At 45.0% G+C, this 18,523-nt stretch overlaps 3 protein-coding genes across 3 annotated transcripts in view; 2 read left to right on the top strand and 1 right to left on the bottom strand.

Annotated features, from left to right (window-relative positions):
* Positions 1 to 1,482, top strand: part of rab11fip1b (RAB11 family interacting protein 1 (class I) b) — a 29,817-nt gene extending 28,335 nt beyond the window's left edge. Inside the window, exon 6 of the mRNA XM_076283836.1 lies at positions 295 to 1,482. Within this exon, the coding sequence (XP_076139951.1) occupies positions 295 to 501 (207 nt within the window). The 3' untranslated portion in view covers positions 502 to 1,482. The remainder of the gene's footprint in view (positions 1 to 294) is intronic.
* A 730-nt stretch (positions 1,483 to 2,212) lies between these two features.
* Positions 2,213 to 9,547, top strand: brf2 (BRF2 general transcription factor IIIB subunit). The gene is made up of 6 exons (XM_076283835.1): positions 2,213 to 2,296; positions 2,950 to 3,114; positions 4,253 to 4,312; positions 4,447 to 4,768; positions 7,608 to 7,785; positions 8,324 to 9,547. The coding sequence occupies exons 2-6, from the start codon at positions 2,970 to 2,972 to the stop codon at positions 9,221 to 9,223; spliced, it is 1,605 nt and encodes a 534-aa protein (XP_076139950.1). The 5' UTR covers positions 2,213 to 2,296; positions 2,950 to 2,969; the 3' UTR covers positions 9,224 to 9,547.
* Positions 9,548 to 13,245: 3,698 nt separating this feature from the next.
* Positions 13,246 to 15,492, bottom strand: LOC143123513 (prolactin-releasing peptide receptor-like). The gene is made up of 2 exons (XM_076284966.1): positions 15,020 to 15,492; positions 13,246 to 14,473 (listed from the first exon to the last, which is right to left on the bottom strand). Exons 1-2 carry the CDS (start codon positions 15,490 to 15,492, stop codon positions 13,837 to 13,839), a joined length of 1,110 nt encoding a protein of 369 aa, XP_076141081.1. The 3' UTR covers positions 13,246 to 13,836.
* Positions 15,493 to 18,523: the final 3,031 nt, after the last annotated feature.

The following is an 18,523-nucleotide window of genomic DNA, read 5'->3' as shown; positions in this document are numbered from 1 at the left end:
AGTGGAAGACCATGTGGTATCAGCAGTCTGGAGCTGGGTACCGTGATTCAGATCAAAACTCTGCTATCTAGTCATTAGGCATTTAAGTACAGTAGTTTGCCAAGCTCAAAGAGCTGTGCGTCCAGCTGTGTGTGTGTGTGTGTGTGTGTGTGTGTGTGTGTGTGTGTGTGTGTGTGTGTGTGTGTGTGTGTGTGTGTGTGTGTGTGTGTGTGTGTGTGTGTGTGTGTGTGTGTGTGTGTGTGTGTGTGTGTGTGTGTGAGAGAGCCCCTAAACCTGTCCTTTCTCTGCACCCAGGCGGCCCCAGCGGAGCCCAAGGGGCCATATTCTCAGCTGACCCAGGAGGAGCTGATCGGCCTGGTGTTGCGTCAGCAGGAGCAGCTGGCCCAGCGCAGCGCCAAGATCCTGGAGCTGGAGGAGTACATCGACAACCTGGTGCTGCGCGTCATCGAGGAGAAGCCCAGCATCCTGATGTCCCTCAGCGCCCCCAAGAAGGGTCTCTAAACACACACACACACACACACACACCTCAGCATGCAAAGTAAAGAACTGCTCTTAAATATATTCAAAACACACACACACACACACACACACACACACACACACACACACACACACACACACACACACACACACATCAAAGAATGTCTGCTATGTATTCACATCAGGCTGTGCAATAAGTGCAACAGAGGAAGTCCACCAGGATAGCTCACACCACACGCTAGCATGCCTAAAACTCTCGTCCCCTCACACCCAAGAAAGATCTATTAGAACACTGGTGCAGTGTACCCTGGAGGGGTATCAGGAAATGCCCCAGGTGTAGTATCCCTGGAGGGGTATCACCAAATACCCCAAGGGCAGTGTAGTCCGGTGGGGTATCAGGAAATGCCCCAGGTGAACTGAATGTAATTGAGTGAATGAAGTACATTGCAAAAAAGTCTCAATACTATGCACAGCTTGGCTGAGTGTTTTTTTTTGTTTTTGTTTTTTTTATATCTTGAAGCGAGGGTTCTGAAAGTTATTTGTTTACAGCTGCCTGCAAACACTAGTGTGTCAATAGACAATGAAGGACATAAGCCTTCTCGTATGCCAGCCCCAGGCCGTACACATACCCAGTCAATAGAGCAAATGAATAATATTCACACGTTGCATTCTTGTGTGCCTTTCTTGAGTATTTTACATGTTCGCTGTCAGACTGATTGATGACTGTTTTGAAGTGAATGTTTGCACTTGAATGAAACCACAACAATGAAGGCTAACTGGAAAAGAAGAAGCCAGAGTTCAGCAAGAGCACTTCAATATATATGAATATATTTGTAGCACTTTAATGAAGCCTTTTGAACTGTCTGTCTCTCACGGTCTTTGTGATGTTTCTTGTTATATTTCAACTGTCGAACAGCATGCATCACTACTGTTCCATAATTCCAAGAGCACTGTAAATGTATGTTGTTTAAATGCTGTGTCAGAAAAAACAATAAAAAATATATTGCTATCATATCAAAGCTATTGCCTTGCTTTTTAAGGGTACATGGGACAACTTTTTCAGTAATGTTACCGGGCAACCACATAACCGCTTCCACATGTTCTGATTGGATGGTCATGAAATTTTGCCCACAAGTTTTCCAGGGGGGAAAATGACCAGTATTGCCCAGTATTAATGGGGATATGCCAGAACAACACTGCTCAGGACCATTGCTCAAAAAGTTGCCTCATGTATGCATCATCAGCTTCATAAATAAATGATGCCTACATTTCTTTAGACTGTCTATAGCCGACTTCATTTTACATCTGAGTTCTGCCTCGTGACTGCAGTCAAAATTGCTTGTTTCGTCTGAGCCACGGTCAACTGTGTGGCTCCAGAAATAATTAGCAGACAGGAGTTAGAAGACTTGAAACATGAGTGGCATCATCACAGGCTACAGCTACAGCATGTCAAATGTTCCCATTTTCATGTGTGCCTTGCCTACCTTGTTTATCAAAAGCTATTTATTTCAATACCCAGAGACTATTTACATTATTTAAATACTCATGTTTGATTCAAAATGTGAATTCAATCTTTTGATTTATTTTGTAAACAAACAAACAAACAAAAACATCAGCAGCCATCACTGACAACAGTGTTACCAAACAGTATTTGATGTTGCAGTTGAGCGGAACCTTTGAAGACAACTTCAGTTCCACCCGGACATTTCTGATAAGTTACAATTGTGTGTACGTTTGGCATACGAAAGTGTTTCTTTTACTGTTGAAACTGCTGTTATCAGACGGAGAGCGACCTAATGCCACATATAGAGTTCAGGTAGGCACTAGGTGAACTAAATATTATTATCTGCAAAAATATCCTTTTCGTCAACGAGAAAGCTGCTTGACAGCCTTGTTATTTTACCCTGCCTTGCTAAATTTCAATTTGTTTGTAGCTAGATAAATAATGTTGGCTTCGCAGTTCATCAACGTTGATCAACCAAAATAGTGATGAATGTTATCTGCGTAATACAACTTACATCTTGTAATGCTACCTACCTGCAGTAGTGCTAAAGGTTTCAAGAGCACCTTTTGAACATTCTAACATAAGATTCCGTTCAATTCAAGGTTCTAAAAATCTATGTTGAATTCAATGAACCCAGATATTCTTTAAAACGTTAATTCCCGACATATTGTGAATGTGGATAATACAGTGCGATTATTTAATGTTTAAAATAAAAATGTTAAGTTGCAATTGGTGAATAAACTGTTTTGAGAGGCATTACCTTGCGTTTAGCCTTCACTACAACCCTGGACCTGATTAGGGAAGGCGTCTTTGTGCCACAGAATTGGAACCATCCAGGTGTTAATTAGACATTTCTGGGAAACTTCTAGTGCCCACTGCCCAGCAAAGCTGTTATATTGTTCTATATTTATGTTTAAATGTAGAGATTAGACCACTATTCCTCCTTTTTGTCTCTTTTGTCAAAGCATTATTAGACCGAGGGAGAATGCCCACCTGTGCAGAATGTGGATCCACTAAAGTGGTGGAGGATGACTTGTACTCAGAGAGGACACTTGTGTGCGAAGACTGCGGGTCGGTTGTTGCCGCGGAACACCTCACGACAACAAGAAGCGAGGAGGAGCAAGGCACATGTATGTATATATTTGGACAAAAGTGTAGCCATAACCATGTATATCTGTTGTTTATTATCTACCTCCTCCCACTTGGCACTATCCTCAGGCAACATGGTGTTCAATTTCACTGCTATGCTGACGATACCAAGCTCTGATGTAACCCACTGCCATTCTTCCGCTAGCTGCAATTACTGCCTGCCTCCATGACATAAACTTGTGGATTACACAAAACTACCTGAAGCTGTATAGCAGTAAGACTGAGCTGCTAGTAGTTGGCTCCAAATCAGCTCTTGCTAAGATGGAACCTTTCACCCTTTGTGTAGATGGTAGCACCATCCCTTGCTCTAACCAGGTCAAGAGCCTTGGTGTCATACTGGACAATACACTTTCATTTAGTGCGCACATAAACAGTATGTCTCGAAGTGCCTTTTTCCATCTAAGGAACATTGCACGGCTTCGCCCAGCGCTCACCCAGCAGAGTGCAGAAGTCCTTGCCAATGCGTATGTGACATCCCGTCTTGACTACTGTAATTCCATCTTGTCTGGAATCTCTAACTATTCCATCGGCTCCAACTGATTCAGAATTCTGCAGCTAGGATTATAATAGGCTCCAAATCCACTAGCCATGTTACACCATTGCTTATGCAACTGCACTGGCTTCCAGTTGCCTACAGAATACGTTTTAAAGTCTGCTCCTGGCATACAAGGCCCTGCACAGTTATACCCCCACCTACCTCACTGATCTCCTGGAAGTTAACACCCCTGCCCGCTTACGGAGGTCCTCCTCAGCAGGCCTACTGCATTCCCTAGTGTGAACCTCAGCACCCTGGGAGAGAGGGCTTTCAGCTACATCGCCCCCAAGCTGTGGAATTCACTGCCAGACTACATCAGACACTGTGACTCAATTACTGACTTTAAAAACAGACTTAAAACCTACCTCTTCAAGATGGCTTATGGACTGACTGACTGACTGACTGACTTTTATTTTTTATTTTTCATGTTATGAGACTTAAGGCGCTTTAAATAAAATGTATTATTATTATTATTATTATTATGTACTCCTCTAGATAGTATCTAACTAGCGATTACAACATTTGACTCCGGGGTCTGTTGAATGCTGAGCAGTTTGTCCATGCGTGTGTATCTCTGTTTTCAGCGGTTCCATACTATGCCAGCACAGAGGTCACAAAGAAACCCTGCAGAAATCTCATTAAAGGTGGGTCTCATCATTATCATCTGGTGTTTCCTTTTTCTGTAATGTCAATGATCTTATGTTTCATTTATTATGTGAATAGGTCATGCGTTTGATTTTAATAATCCCCCTTGATTTTGTGTGATGTGTGTGAGTAGGCATCAAGAGGGTACACGCCCTGTGCCGAATCTTCCGATTTCCTAATGACATGGAGGCCAGAACTGTGGAGCTGTTTCAGCAGGCTTACGCCCATCCCACTTTCCTGCAAGTCAGCCTGGACAAAAAAGAGATCTTGGCTGGAGCCTGCATGGTCGCCATTGCCAGAATGAACAATTGGCCCGTTGCCATGGGAACTATCAGCTCGCTGCTAGAGGCCGACGGGACCCTGCTAGGAGCGGTTTATCAGGACCTCACCCAGAGCCTGCATCTTCAGGCGGCCAGCGCAAGTGTCACAGACCTGCTGGAGAACTACTGTCACGGGTGGGTGGAGAGCTGCTTTGAAGTCCTCATCTAGCCTGACGAGCCAGACCCACATTAAAATGTAGGGTCTGGGCACTCACCGTTCGCAGTGCTCAGTCCGAGGGGCGGGATAATCGGTTGTCTTTAAAATTCCCTCTGCACGCAATAGGACAGCGCTATGAGTCCCATGCGTTTCCCACCAGCGGAGTTAGTTGGCTAGTTCAAACTTTTGCCAATCTTAGTAAAAGCTTAACTCGTGTCACACTGTTCGCCAACAGCAACATTATCTTATTTGTTTTCAAGTAGCAGGGAATTCAAGCCAAACCATTGCAACTCTGCCATCAATCATTATGTTAAGCCCGCCTGTTAAGTAACGACTCTATACATGATTTGATTGGCCTGATAGAAGTTTAATTTTTCGAGCTCACAAGCCAACGGAGAGTTGCTAGACTAGCCCTGGCTAGATTTCTAGATTTCTAAGCTAGTCCTCATCAGGAGGTAGCTGCACATTCCCACTGTTAGGGGACCGTTTGAGGCTGTGCTTCCGATTCTAATCAGTAACCATGTTATCAATGTGTCAAATCAACGTGGAAGTGAGGGTCACACACCACAAAGCTTTGTGTCTACATCAGGGGTCTCCAACCTTTTTGGGAATGAGGGCTACCTGAAGGACCAGAAATCATATGGAGGGCTAGTCATTTGAAACAAACATTCATTCAACCTTTATTTATTCACGGAGGGTCATTGAGGGAAGCCCTCATTTTCAATGAAGCCGAGATTACAGAAACAATGAAGTAACAATGTAAAAAGAGAGAGAAAAAAAAGTATAGGTATAGGTCTAGGCCTATAAATAAAATAAAACAAAGTAAAATAAATAAATAATAAGATAACATACATTACATTATAGAGGAGGGAGGGGGAAAATACATAACATCTTAATAATAAAATAATAATAATAAAGACATTTACTTAAAGCAGGTAAAATTGACATAGGAAGGTTTGTGATTACAGATCTGAATTGATTTTAGGAAAGTATAGAGTTCATTTTTATATTACACTGAAGATTATTCCAGGAAGTAGGGGCACTATAACAAAAGGCAGACTTTCCCAACTCAGAGTGGATACGAGGAACCTTGAGCATCAAACAATCATTTGATCTGGTCTGATAGGGACCAGAATTCCACACAAGCATGTCTGAAATATAACCTGGTAATTTCCCAACAATACCTTTGTAAATAAACAGATGCCAATGATTTTGTCTCCTCTCTGTCAAAGATGACCAACCCACCTTACCATAAAGGACACAATGATGAGTGCTATAGCAATCACCAGTAATGAATCTCAGGGCAGAATGGTAGACTGAGTCCAGGGCTTTGTGAACAAGCAGTAGCATTTTTATATATCACATCACCATAGTCTAACATACCCTCGCCCCTTTTTTGCGATTGTAATCCTCCTTAATAATAGGAAGGAAGCGGTTATAATAAATTATCAACATTATGTAGTCTTTATATATTGCGCAACTGTATTATCATCTGATTCCGCAATACTTCAATATCAATATGCAACACTAAATTTTTTGTTCAGTTTGTTCATTTCAAAGTTTGCATGGGGAATCTAATCTATTTTTTTTAAACAAAAAAAGCAATCTTTTTTGTACTATTTATAATTTAGGTTACAATTTTTAGCATTACCCACCATTATGAATTCAGGGGCTGTTTAAGTTCTAATTTTAGTGGACAATTTGGTTTTAACATTTCAATAGTAATCGCCCACACCACCCTATGAAGACGCCTTTTAGGCCTATAGTTATTGCACACCTGAAATCTCTCCATGATCTGACAAAAAAGACTTTGTTTTTCACCAGGTAGTGCACAGTCCTATTGCATGGCATGCATGCCACAACATTTTCAGTGCTATTGCTATGCCAGTAGCCTACAGAGTTCAAAAGGCCTGTGAGCTAAAGCAATTGTTTTTCAGTCCTTGAACAATCATCCAAGAACCGTATGGGACGAACACGGAATGGCCACACAACTTTTGCAAAGATATGCTTCCATTGGCTACACCAGACGAGCAAGTTTTTCCCCCTTTACTGTTTATGCGTGCGAGCAGCGTGTACGCTCCGCTTCCGTTGTTGTTTAAAGATGGAATTGGAAACTGATTCGGAGCCAAAGGCTAAAATTTAACCCGGCGACAATTTGTAAGGCATCACCAATATCAATTTAATGTTACAGATGTATGGCTACATACTGTACATTCTTGGTCTCTGGTCTAGAATTAAATATCTACTAAAAAACTTGTCAATGGAGCGTGTTTTTAGAGTGTGCTCTGCAGGCGACTCGTTGGCTATTTTTAGAAGGTGCGCTGGGGGCGCCTCATAGTCGGTAGCCCGCGGGCACCGTGTTGGACACCACAGGTCTACATGCAGTCAAGCCAGCAAGATGATATAGAGGAAAAGTAGTTTCCCATTCCATTCCCATATGATGTTACTGATCAACCTGCTAAATCCTGCTGTACTGTTATCTAGAGCTGTACCAATTATTTGATTAAGGATTAGCATACATGGGCTACAAATGCTGATAAGACTCTTACCCATCCATCCATCATACCCATGACAGACTCTTACCCATCCATCCATCATACCCATGACAGACTCTTACCCATCCATCCATCATACCCATGACAGACTCTTACCCATCCATCCATCATACCCATGACAGACTCTTACCCATCCATCCATCCATCCATCCATCCATCCATCTGTGTCTGTTGGCCACAGTTGACAGTACCCTGTTTCTGGATGCCCACTGACACATGCAGATGACCTCTGAGAGACCTGTGCCCCTCCTGTGCCCCTCAGATTGAATCTTACGGTTGATGAGGTGGGCGTGGAGTTCGCCGAGACACCCCAGCGCCTGACCGAGAGGGCCACGGCGTTGGTGGAGCTGGCTGGAGACACCTGGTTGGTCACAGGTCGCCACCCGGTACGCGTCATGCTAGCTGCTGTCTTCGTGGCCTGGCAGTCTCTCCGGCCAGCAGTAAGTAGAAGCAAAGTCCTTTTAGGCAAGTCCCTCCACTCGGCGGCCATATTGCAATGCTTTTTGGCCACTTATCGGGCATCTATTTCGGCAGAAATGCGAATGCGCAAGGCTTCATGACACCAACCTAGCTCCAGCGGCGAGATCATAACACATGATTGGCACAATGTCTTCACAACATACCACATTATTGGGTCAACGTATTTACAACACACCACATGATTGGCTCAATGTATTCACATGTCAACGTTTTGCCGCGGAAGGGGTGGGATATGTGTAGACAACTGCTATTTTGGCGTTACAAACTAACCCCATGCATTTCTATGGAGGATTTTTTGAGTGCTGTGTCTCCTCATTAGAAAGTCTCTGATAGAGCTGCACGATTTGGGGAAAATATCTAAATGTGATTTTGAGAAATGTGACCAATATTGCGATTGCGATATAATTTTTGAAAGTCAAACTCCTGTTCAATACTCCACATTTTGCTTTATGTTGGGCCATCCCATTCTTGATTCTTCCCTTTTTTTCTTGTCCCCAGTCTCGTATGAAGGTGTCCCTGCTGCAGTTCTGTCGGCTGGCGAAGGTGGTGGAGGGCTACCGTGTGGCCTGTGAGCGGCTGAAGGAGCTGAAGGACATGCTGTGCAAGCTGGGCGCGGAGCTGCCGTGGCTGAGGGCGGGTCGGGTGGAGCCGCGAAAGCTCCCCGCCCTAGTGGAGGACATTCTGAAGCACAGGCGCCAGCTGCTGGCCATGGCCATGAACAGCCATGAGGAAGCCCTGCAGGCTACCGCTAATTCCAACCCGAATGCAACAGTGACCTGCACGTCTCCACTGTCCACGGAGACCATGCTAGAGGTCAGAAACAGGCCTGGACCCACGGACAATGCACTCACCTCCAACAACAAGCCCACGCTACAAGAAAGCACGCATGCCGCTGGTGACATGGCTGTATCAGCAGAGACTGCTCTCACACCTGGCAGTGTGCCTGCAGTGCCCTGTTCGACCCACACCGCAGCCCAGGTAGACCCACCTGGCTCAGGTAGAGCTCTGTCTGAAGTACACCTGGCGGAGGCTGGCCCTGAGTGCCTGAGATCAGATGGTGTGAAGAGGAGAGCAGGACAGACGGACACATTTATTGGAGCAGACGGAAAGGAAGTGGAGGAGGAGAGGGCGCCCCCTGCTGGACAGAGCCCTCAGTGCAGCGCTGAGCTCCCAGAGGACCACTGGGGCAAGAGACAGCTGTTCGTACCCCCCTGCGTACTGCTGCCGTCCAAGCGGCCGAGAACGGAGCGAGGACCCGACGTGACGGGCGACGAGGAGATCTCCGACTCCGAGATCGAGACCTACATCCGTACATCTGCAGAGATCCAAGACGTCCTGGAGACCCAGAAGTGGATTATACAGGAAGAGCAGATTAAGGCCCAGCAGAAGGCAAACTAACATCTAACATTCCTCAGTTTGGCATATTTATTTATACCCTAGAGTGGCATTTATACCCTAGATTATACCCTAGTATGTTTTATTATTATTTTCATTATTATTTGTTTAGTCTGGAGGCTGGTGAAATCGGAATGTACTACATTATTCATGTGTCTGCACTTTTCTTTAAGAATAAAAATACAATTTATTTATATAGCAAAATATATTGAAGTGCTGCTACAGTTTTGTGGAGCCTGTGGTGACCGTTCCCAAGGGTTTAATCAGACTCTGAAAGGGCATGTACACATGCGATTTAATTTGTCAAATAAAGTGTTTTGTAACTTGTTTGATTCTAACGTTTCTTTGATTGCTTTGTTTGTTGTTGTTGTTGTAGAAACTATGGTTCCCTTTCCCAAGAGATTAATTCGAGAGATACTGTACGTGTGGCATCTTAAATGGGTTCCATGCCCATTTTTCAACTAACAGAACAGGATCTTGAACCAGTTCAATTCAGGAACCCTTGAACATTGGTGCTATCTAGTGAACCAGCCTTAATTTCGACCAGTTTTGGACGGAACCAAGGATGTGCAATTAACAGAGTGTACTGCGTCTAATGGAACCAAGGATGTGCAATTAACAGAGTGTACTGCCTCTATAACTCAACTGTAGAATGACTTGCCCAAACAACAATGTTTTTGGTGCCAGCTCTCAACTAACTTTTCAGGTTCCGATGCCATTTTACGCTCCGCAGGGTTGAGCATGTGGAGCATGGACCAGAATGGAGCTTGTTGTCAGTTGGTGGAAAAGGGGTGTGTGTGTGTGTGTGTTCCAGCTCAGCATTGGGCCGTCCATCACCCAGTCATCTCTGCCATCTTGTGTGTGTGTTTACAGACACGTAACCCCAACGGCCACTCCAAGGCTCTTTGAGGACTGTGTGCTTAATCAGAAGCAGCCCGTCGCAATCAGCTTGGTAATGCTTAGAAGAGCATTGAAGAGTATCTACCACCATGATGAACTGATTCAGAGCTCGTCCCAATCAATCTGTCTCCACCAGGGGCTAATTGTAATTGGAGTTTGGAAGAGATGTCATCTGTTTTGTGTTTGTTTCCATGTTTTCTTAGGCCTAGTCCACACGTACCAAACCGATCTTTTTTTCCTCCGTCTTCCCTGGAACCGTATAAAGAATATTTGCGTCCAAACGGATCCATCTCAACACGACTCAACACGTTACTTCATACCCCAGGCCTGTAGGTGGCACTGTTTCTTTACAGAAATTGACCAAAACTTGCGCTTTAAAAACAGACAGAATAGGCTATGACGAAATGGCTAGTGCAAGGAAACCAGAATTGTTTGTGTGGACTGATGATGAACTGTCAACTGTAGTCAACTGTAAAACTAATAAACTTTATTTTACGGTTTGTGAAGGGTGCAGTCCCGTCCTTTATTTGGCTAACGCAGGTAGGCCTACTAATCACCTTTACTTTCTTTGGTTGTAGGATAGTCCGTGATTCACATTAGTTTTGGCTATCACCGCAATTAGGCTACTAAACGCAAGGCTTACCCAAGTTCTAGGCTATTCTGTCGCCACATTTATAATATTGCTATAAAACCTTCGTTAGTAACAGTCAATACTTTTGCCTGCATCAAATCGTGCATTCGCATTCAGTGTGCTACCATCGGCTTAATGTGAGTTCTAAGCGTCTTTGTATGCTTATATCTGATTTCACTCGACTGTGAATGCATGTATATATGTTGTAAGACATGTAAAATAAATGAATGACACTGGCACTAGGCCTACTCACAAATTAATGCAGCTTAAACTTACACCGCACTTTCCTAATAACTTAAGTTCTCTCGCGTCACTGACAGTAGCTAGAATGCATAAAAAAACACCGGGAAAAACAGTGTTCAGTCCACCGAGACGCTTTTTAGGTTAAACGCAGAGGTTTTGCTTCGTCTTGGCCGAGCGTCCAAACGAATCCTGTAAACGCACTGCCCGAAACCGCACTTTTCTGAAACCTGGTCCCAGAGTGGAGAAATCTGAAACCGTAGCCCGTTTGAGTTCGTTCGGGCCTGAATTTTTGGAGTTCGAACCGCGTCGATAGCTCAAACGGTCTAGGAGCAGTAGTTCGGCCAAAAAGTGGGTGAACAGGAATAATAAATAAAGTAAACTTAAGAAGAACAATAGTGGGCTTGCTGGATCAAACCCACTAATGAGACACACAAAAACATTACAAAAAAAAAGTGCTTGAGACGTTTCTCACTGAAAACCGATTTCCTACCAAAAAGGCTGTTTTATCTTTCTTGAATTATGGTTCACCTGAATTCTGCTGCAGTGAGTTTGAAATTTGAATGAAATATGTTAAGTTAAATAAACGTGAGTGCTAGACACCAGGTACTTGAAATCTGCTTTCATTTCTCTTTAGATTGTCCATATTGTGCGCAAAACAGCAAAGAAACAATACATAATTTGACCAACAGATGATATTCACCTTCCTTTGAAGATAAAGTCAGCATGGCAACCAAGGCTCCGTCCTGTACTTGGGATTCAGTTTGATACTGATGTTATTAGTTGGCATATAGCAGATTGTACTCTTTTTTTCCCCGTAAATGTCTGATATAGTTAAAACTTAATTAATTTGAGTAGAAACATTCGTTTTATGTTTTTTTGTCATTCTATTTACATGTACAAACATTTATTTATAGTCATTCTGTACTGCTTTTCTAGAGCTTCATCACAATTCTGGTTCTAACAAAGCCAAGGGACAATAATATATCACAAGTTCATCACCATCATCACACACGACACATCATCACTTCAGCAAAAAAAAGTGATAATTAAGAGCAGCCAGCTCTGTTTAAGATTTGAGCATCCCATTGTGAGTCAATATCAAATCATAAGCTGTAGCATGGCATCAAATAGCTAATTCCAACATAGCAAGCTGTGTTACAAAGCATCTAATAGCTTACTCCAATGTTTCACATACAGTAGCTTAACGTGGCAAACAGGCATGTGAGGATGTGGAATTAGCTGATGATACAAGGATGTAGAAGGCTTTGTGCCCCCGAGAGACAGCATTCTATGTTTAGATGTGTGTTTGTGTGTGTGTGAATGTGTGTGTCTGTGCATGTACATGTAAGTGTGCATCATGTGTGTGTGTGTGCAGGCGCGCCTGCAGGTGTACGTCCGTACGCACTGTGCGTACCATCAGGCTACTCAACAAGAGAAGATTTCCTGTGTGTGTGTGTTTTGGCCCACCATACCTTCCTAACTATGGACAGTATCCCATTAGCTGCATGCCATCAGGCTACAATTTACAATTTTCTATTGAAGTTAGTGAACACGTTAAAATTAACGCGCACACATTTTGTTTGAGCAGGAGAGAGAGAATATGTACGCAGGCACGCAACTAGGCTACTTGTTTTCTTTTACTCGGCTATCTATATTATCAGCACACAATGTTGAGCTAATTCACTAACTCAATACTCATCATGGATATCACAAGTTTGAACAACGAAAACAGAAAGAATGGATGCAGCAAAGCTAGGAGTTATTCCAGATGGGCAAGAACAAGGTAGGCAATTGCTTGTCAGAACGTTAGACTGCATTAGACAGCTGTTTAAAGCCAGACGTCACGGTAAGCTAGAACAAAACTAAAGGTAACTTTAGCCTGTATAGGGCTGTATCAAGTTGTCCAAATGAATAGGTCATTGAAGACATTGTTGTTGTATTATTGCATGTGAATGTTGCTATGCTATGTAAACCGGGAAACGGACAAATATTGTCCACATTTTTTTTTTTTTGCGGGGGGGGGGGGGGCGATGGGTGTGCGTACCATAGCATTAATTCCTGCAGGCGCCCCTGTGTGTGTGTGCCTGTAGGACAACGCCACCCTAATGTATCTGCTGCCGCACAAGCATCCACATCCGCTGTGTGTGTGAGGAGGGGGCCGTCCACTGCTGCTGATATGCTTGTGTATGACAGTGTAAGGGTTCCACTACTGCTGTTTGTGTGTGTGTGTGTGTGTGCGCGCACGTGTGTGTGTGTGTGAGAGAGAGAGTGAGGAGAAAGAAAGAGAGAGAGAATACTCCACCCCACAGTGTTCAATAAAAGCCCTTTCATCTTTCTTCTCAGTGCCTCTGTTGCGGCTTGACATTTAAGGGGCTGACAGTCAAGCACACAAAAGCACCTCCGTTGAGATAAAAGCCAGTTTGATGTTTTCATTTCTGCAGACGTTTCAGAGTGAGGAGGTCAGGGAGGACAAAAGCACAACACACACACACACACACACACACACGTGGGAGAACCCACCAAGATCAAGATGGGCACAGTCAGTCAGAAGTGTTTGTCCATTTCCATGTAATGTGTCTGACTCTGACACACACACACACACACACACACACATAAACACACACCTCAACGATGCGTATTTTTAGTGACATAGTAGTGGGTGGGGGAGGCCAATGCGTTGGTGACACATGAACATCTTGCTGAGTATAAAGGCTGTGTGTGTGTGTGTGTGTGTTAGCTGAGTGTATGCTTGGTGTGTGAGGTCCTCCATGGAGACGGGCACCTCTCAGAGCATCACGCTGGCGGTGGCACAGTGGTTGGCGCGGATGGAGACGGGCACCTCTCAGAGCACCACGCTGGCGGTGGCACAGTGGTTGGCGCGGATCCCGATGCGGCGGTGGCAGGTGAGCATCTTGCGCAGCTCTGTGCGGAAGCGGTCGTGCAGCCAGGCGTAGAGGAAGGGGTTGCAGCACGCCGAGCTCATGGCGCACAGGTGGCACAGCAGCTGGATGAGCAGGAAGTGGCGCTTGTTGATGAGGCGGATGTCGATGTCGCGCAGCACGTTGAACACGTGGATGGGCAGCCAGCACGCTCCGAACGCCGCCACCAGGAGCGCCACGAGTCGGAAGGTCTTCCGCTTGCGGGCCCGCTGCGCCTCGGCCTGGTCGCGCGTCCGGTGGCCCGGCGCCACGCAGTTGCGCAGCTTGACCGAGATGCACAGGTAGGAGACGCAGACGGCCGACAGCGGCATCACGTAGGTCAGCAGCAGAGTGGCGTAGGCGTACGCCAGCCGCTCCGTCTCCTGGCCCAGCCAGAACTCCTCGCAGATGGTCAGCCCAGCGTCGCGGAACTCCACGTGGTAGGTGTGCGCCACGGCGGGCGCCACCAGCCCGCAGGACAGCAGCCAGATGCCCGTCAGCACGTAGGCGCACGCCGCCACCGAGATGCGCTTCTTCAGGGGATGGACCGTGGCATAGTACCTGCCGAGAGGGGGAGAGAGAGAGAAAGAGAAAGAGAGGGAGAGAGAGAGAGAGAAAGAGAGGGAGAGGGAGGGAGAGAAAGAGAGAGAGGGAGAGTGTGAGGGAGAGAGAGAGAGAGGGCACCATCAGTTTAATGCTCAGGCAGAGACAAGTCTAGACTCAGGGAGGACAGTTACAGCTGAGAGTTCCTGGTAGCACAGGTGTTTAACTGAAATACTTTTCATCCATTTTCATCCAACAATGATGTTTATTTCACAGAGGACATAAGTCACTTTACTCAGAAAACGTTGTGCTTTGTGGTGTTTTCTAGTGTCGGTGCAACGGGGAAAAATGATTCACCATTGGACAACATCATGATGTAGCAATACTTTTTGGACAATAATTGCTAGCTTCTTGGTCCCCTCTGTACATGCGAAAAATGAACTCACCATTTGTTGGTATGAAAGAATATATTTATTATTAATTTATCTGCGGTGCCCCCCCCCCACACACACACACACACACACACTTTAACTCCTGTGTGTGTGTGTGTGTTAATCTGCTCACCTGTCCACAGCTATTGCGGTGAGAGTGAACACCGACACGTAGACAGTGACCGGCTGGATGAGGAACACCAGGTAGCACATGTAGCGTCCGAACACCCACCCGCGGGGGTTGAAGGCGTACGCCAGCGTGAACGGGACGCACGTGACGCACATGAGCATGTCGGAGAAGGCCAGGTTCCCGATGAAGAAGTTGGTGACGTTGTGCATCTTGCGCGTGCGGCAGATGACGTAGAGCAGCAGGTAGTTTCCGAACACGCCCACCAGCACCACCAGGGCGTAGCAGGGGATAATCAGCGGCTTGAACACCTGGAGCAGAGCCACGTCCGCAAACGGGTAGGTGTAGTTCGCCGCCGAGCCGTTCCTCACGGCCCCGTCGTAGCCGTCGAGGGCGCTGGATGTCCCTTCATCGCGTGGCAGTGCCTGGGCAGCAGACGGGGTTGGCACACCAAAGCTCTGCTCTCCGCTACCCTCCATATCCAACCAACAGGGCTCAGTCTCAGCGTTGGTCCTGTAAGGCTCTCATCAGAACCTCTGGGACAGAGAGACAGAGTTGGGCCTGTTATTGCCAACAACGTTGGAGAAGGAAGACAACCTGATGGCAGGTCAAACAGGAAGTACAAGGAGTCTAAAGCAGGGGAGATGACTCATAAATGATGATAATTATCATCTTTAATTCTTTCATTAGAAATTTGATATTACTTACTGCATGATATTTATTTTTGAATCAATACTGTTTGTAGTCATCAGCTATAACCAGCACCCCCACTTCAGTCACAAACCATAAATCTTTTCCTTCCAAGAAGGAGCTTCTTAGTGTACTTCTGAACAAAAGAACGAGATGGCTCATTCAACCAAAAACATATTTGTACCTCAAAATTGTGAAGGCCAAACAATTCAGCCATGACAGCATCTCAAATAGACTGTGATGATTATAGGTGGGAGATGGGCTATGAGACATACGTTCACACTCGGTATCATGTTTCAACACACTCTAGGTCAATATCACACCGGAATTCTCCTTTAAAGGATTAGTTAGTAACGTTTGAGCTTGTGACCCTTAAAAGATTAGTTAGTAACGTTTGCGCTTGTGGCCCCAGCAGTGCCATATTGTATCTTCACACCTTAACAGCGCTAATAAGACACCAAGAAGCGAATCGATCCCGTGCGTGTGTGTGAAGAGAGATTCTAAACAGCTGTGCTAATTAACCCAATGGAGCGGCGCTTGACTGATGGGGGAAATGCTTATAATTCCTCTTAATCACATCAAGGCAAATTAATCTCATTTACCTAATGGAAGGCCAACACAAACACACACACACAGTCATAAATCCCACCAGTTAAGAGTTTAGATAAGACGTAGAGGTAGACCGCCTTAAGTCAGCAGTCATTTACCGAAAAGGCAGACGACAAGGCAAATAACTCAACACATTTCCTAAAGATTGCCAAAGACGGATAAGCACATTTTTTTTTGGTCATCATAGCCTATCCTGCTAGTGAGTGACCTTTATGCTAGGGTATGTTCTGTTGGCTTTTCATTCAGCGCTCACACTTTATAAGGTGCCTTAAGACTTATAGAGTGAGCACAGATGCAGATCTTGCATGAATCCATGTGTGAAATAAAATTATAAATGAGTTGCATGATCACACTCATCATACTGCCGTACACATGAAGGTACATAAACTTAAGAGCAGTAGAAGGGGGTCACTTGCTCTTCAGCCTGGTTGGTGCTCACGGAACAGGACGAAGACGTCAAATGAGGAGACCCAAGGTCTCAAAACCAAACAGCCCAGACACTGAAACTGGGCATTTATTGCTGTGTGAAAGTGATTCACACACAATTATATTTCTTTCTCCTAGTCCTTTATAGGGAAAAACACTATATTCGGTAACTTCCATAGACATCCAAAATGGGGTGGGATGATTGTATTGGGAGCACTGAGGTGTCAGATGATACTGTAAAAAAATGGTTACATTTTGGCACTCAGAGTTCAGGTAGGAGGGCCCCAGGATTTTGCTTAGGGCCCAATGGAGGTCTAAACCGGCAAATTTTTTCAGCCAAGTACCCCCTAACCAGCGCACAAGAATTACCACTACGCTTCAACCACGACTCCATCGTTTGAGTTTTGACAGGTGATGGCGGGTGGCATGTGACAGGTTGGGTCGAACCATCCTGGTATGGGGGGGATTCTGGGTTTTTAGGATAATGAAATTGAATAGCCTACTGAAATTAATTTTATGAACTTATATTTTCCTGAACTATTTATTAAATAATTGTTTTTAAAGTATTTTTGCATGGATTCTACTTTTTAAATATTTGTATATTTTAAAATCTCACGTACCCCCTGGAGTGCCTTCACGTACCCCCATTTGAGAACCACTGTGTTAGAGGTTAGAGGCTATACGAACACTGTGCTGGTAGTGTGTTTGTGCGCGCTGATGGAGTTGAATCAATTCTCTCCGGAAATGGAGCCATTTACAGATGCTTCTTTCCCAGTGTGAGTCAGGGTTCTGTGGCTCTCTCTTGCTATTTTCCAAATAAGGGTGTCCGTTCTGGGTTTAGTGCTGATTGGAGGAGGGTGGCACTGGAGCGATGGGAGGAAGCATCATGGCATGATGGAGCGATGGGAGGAAGCACCATGGAGCGATGAGGAGGAAGCATCATGGCATGATGGAGTGATGGGGAGGAAGCATCATGGAGTGATTGGGAGGAAGCATCATGGAGTGATTGGGAGGAAGCATCATGGAGTGATGGGGAGGAAGCATCATGGCATGATGGAGTGATGGGGAGGAAGCATCATGGAGTGATGGGGAGGAAGCATCATGGCATGATGGAGTGATGGGGAGGAAGCATCATGGAGTGATGGGGAGGTCTGAAAAGGTCACACACAGAAATACATGCACAAAACACACACACACACACAGAACTACATGCACAGAACACACACACACATCACAACATTCAGAACACCACACACACACCCATGTACACACACTCATGCACGCACGCACACCCATGCACACACACACGCATGCACACAAACACACCCACATACCCATACACAGAGAGAGAGAGAGAGCGAGCTTAACCCAACCAGTGCAGATTTGGCACTGCCGGAACTGTTCTCAGCCTGCTATCACTCAGACATGCTGGACATGTTTACTGTAAGATTTCCTGGCGTTGTGTTTGTACTGTATGAAAGCCAGTGCAATCGCATCCATCCTGCTATCATCTCCAGTCCATGAGAAGGGTCTCAATTTGTAGCATATCCTAAACAAAATGAATGAATTTGTAGCATATCCTAAACAAAATTAATGAATTTGAAGCATATCCTAAACTAAATGAATGTCTGTGGCTTCATCTCACTGAGATGACTCTACTATAGGCACATAGGTATGTGATGGAATTGTATAACCTCTGCTGACTTATTTGTTACAACAGGATAATAACTGAATTTACTGTATATTTCAGTAAAATCTAAAAGATATTCAAACTGTATGGAATAT

The sequence above is a fragment of the Alosa pseudoharengus genome, unplaced genomic scaffold, assembly GCF_046254945.1.
Source record: "Alosa pseudoharengus isolate Yale_2024_CS ecotype anadromous, Long Island Sound unplaced genomic scaffold, YU_APseudo_1.1 YU_APseudo_1.1_scf_14, whole genome shotgun sequence".
Taxonomy (NCBI): domain Eukaryota; kingdom Metazoa; phylum Chordata; class Actinopteri; order Clupeiformes; family Clupeidae; genus Alosa; species Alosa pseudoharengus.
The sequence above is the reverse complement of the archived record's forward strand: the minus strand, read 5'-3'. Positions and strand labels throughout refer to the sequence as shown.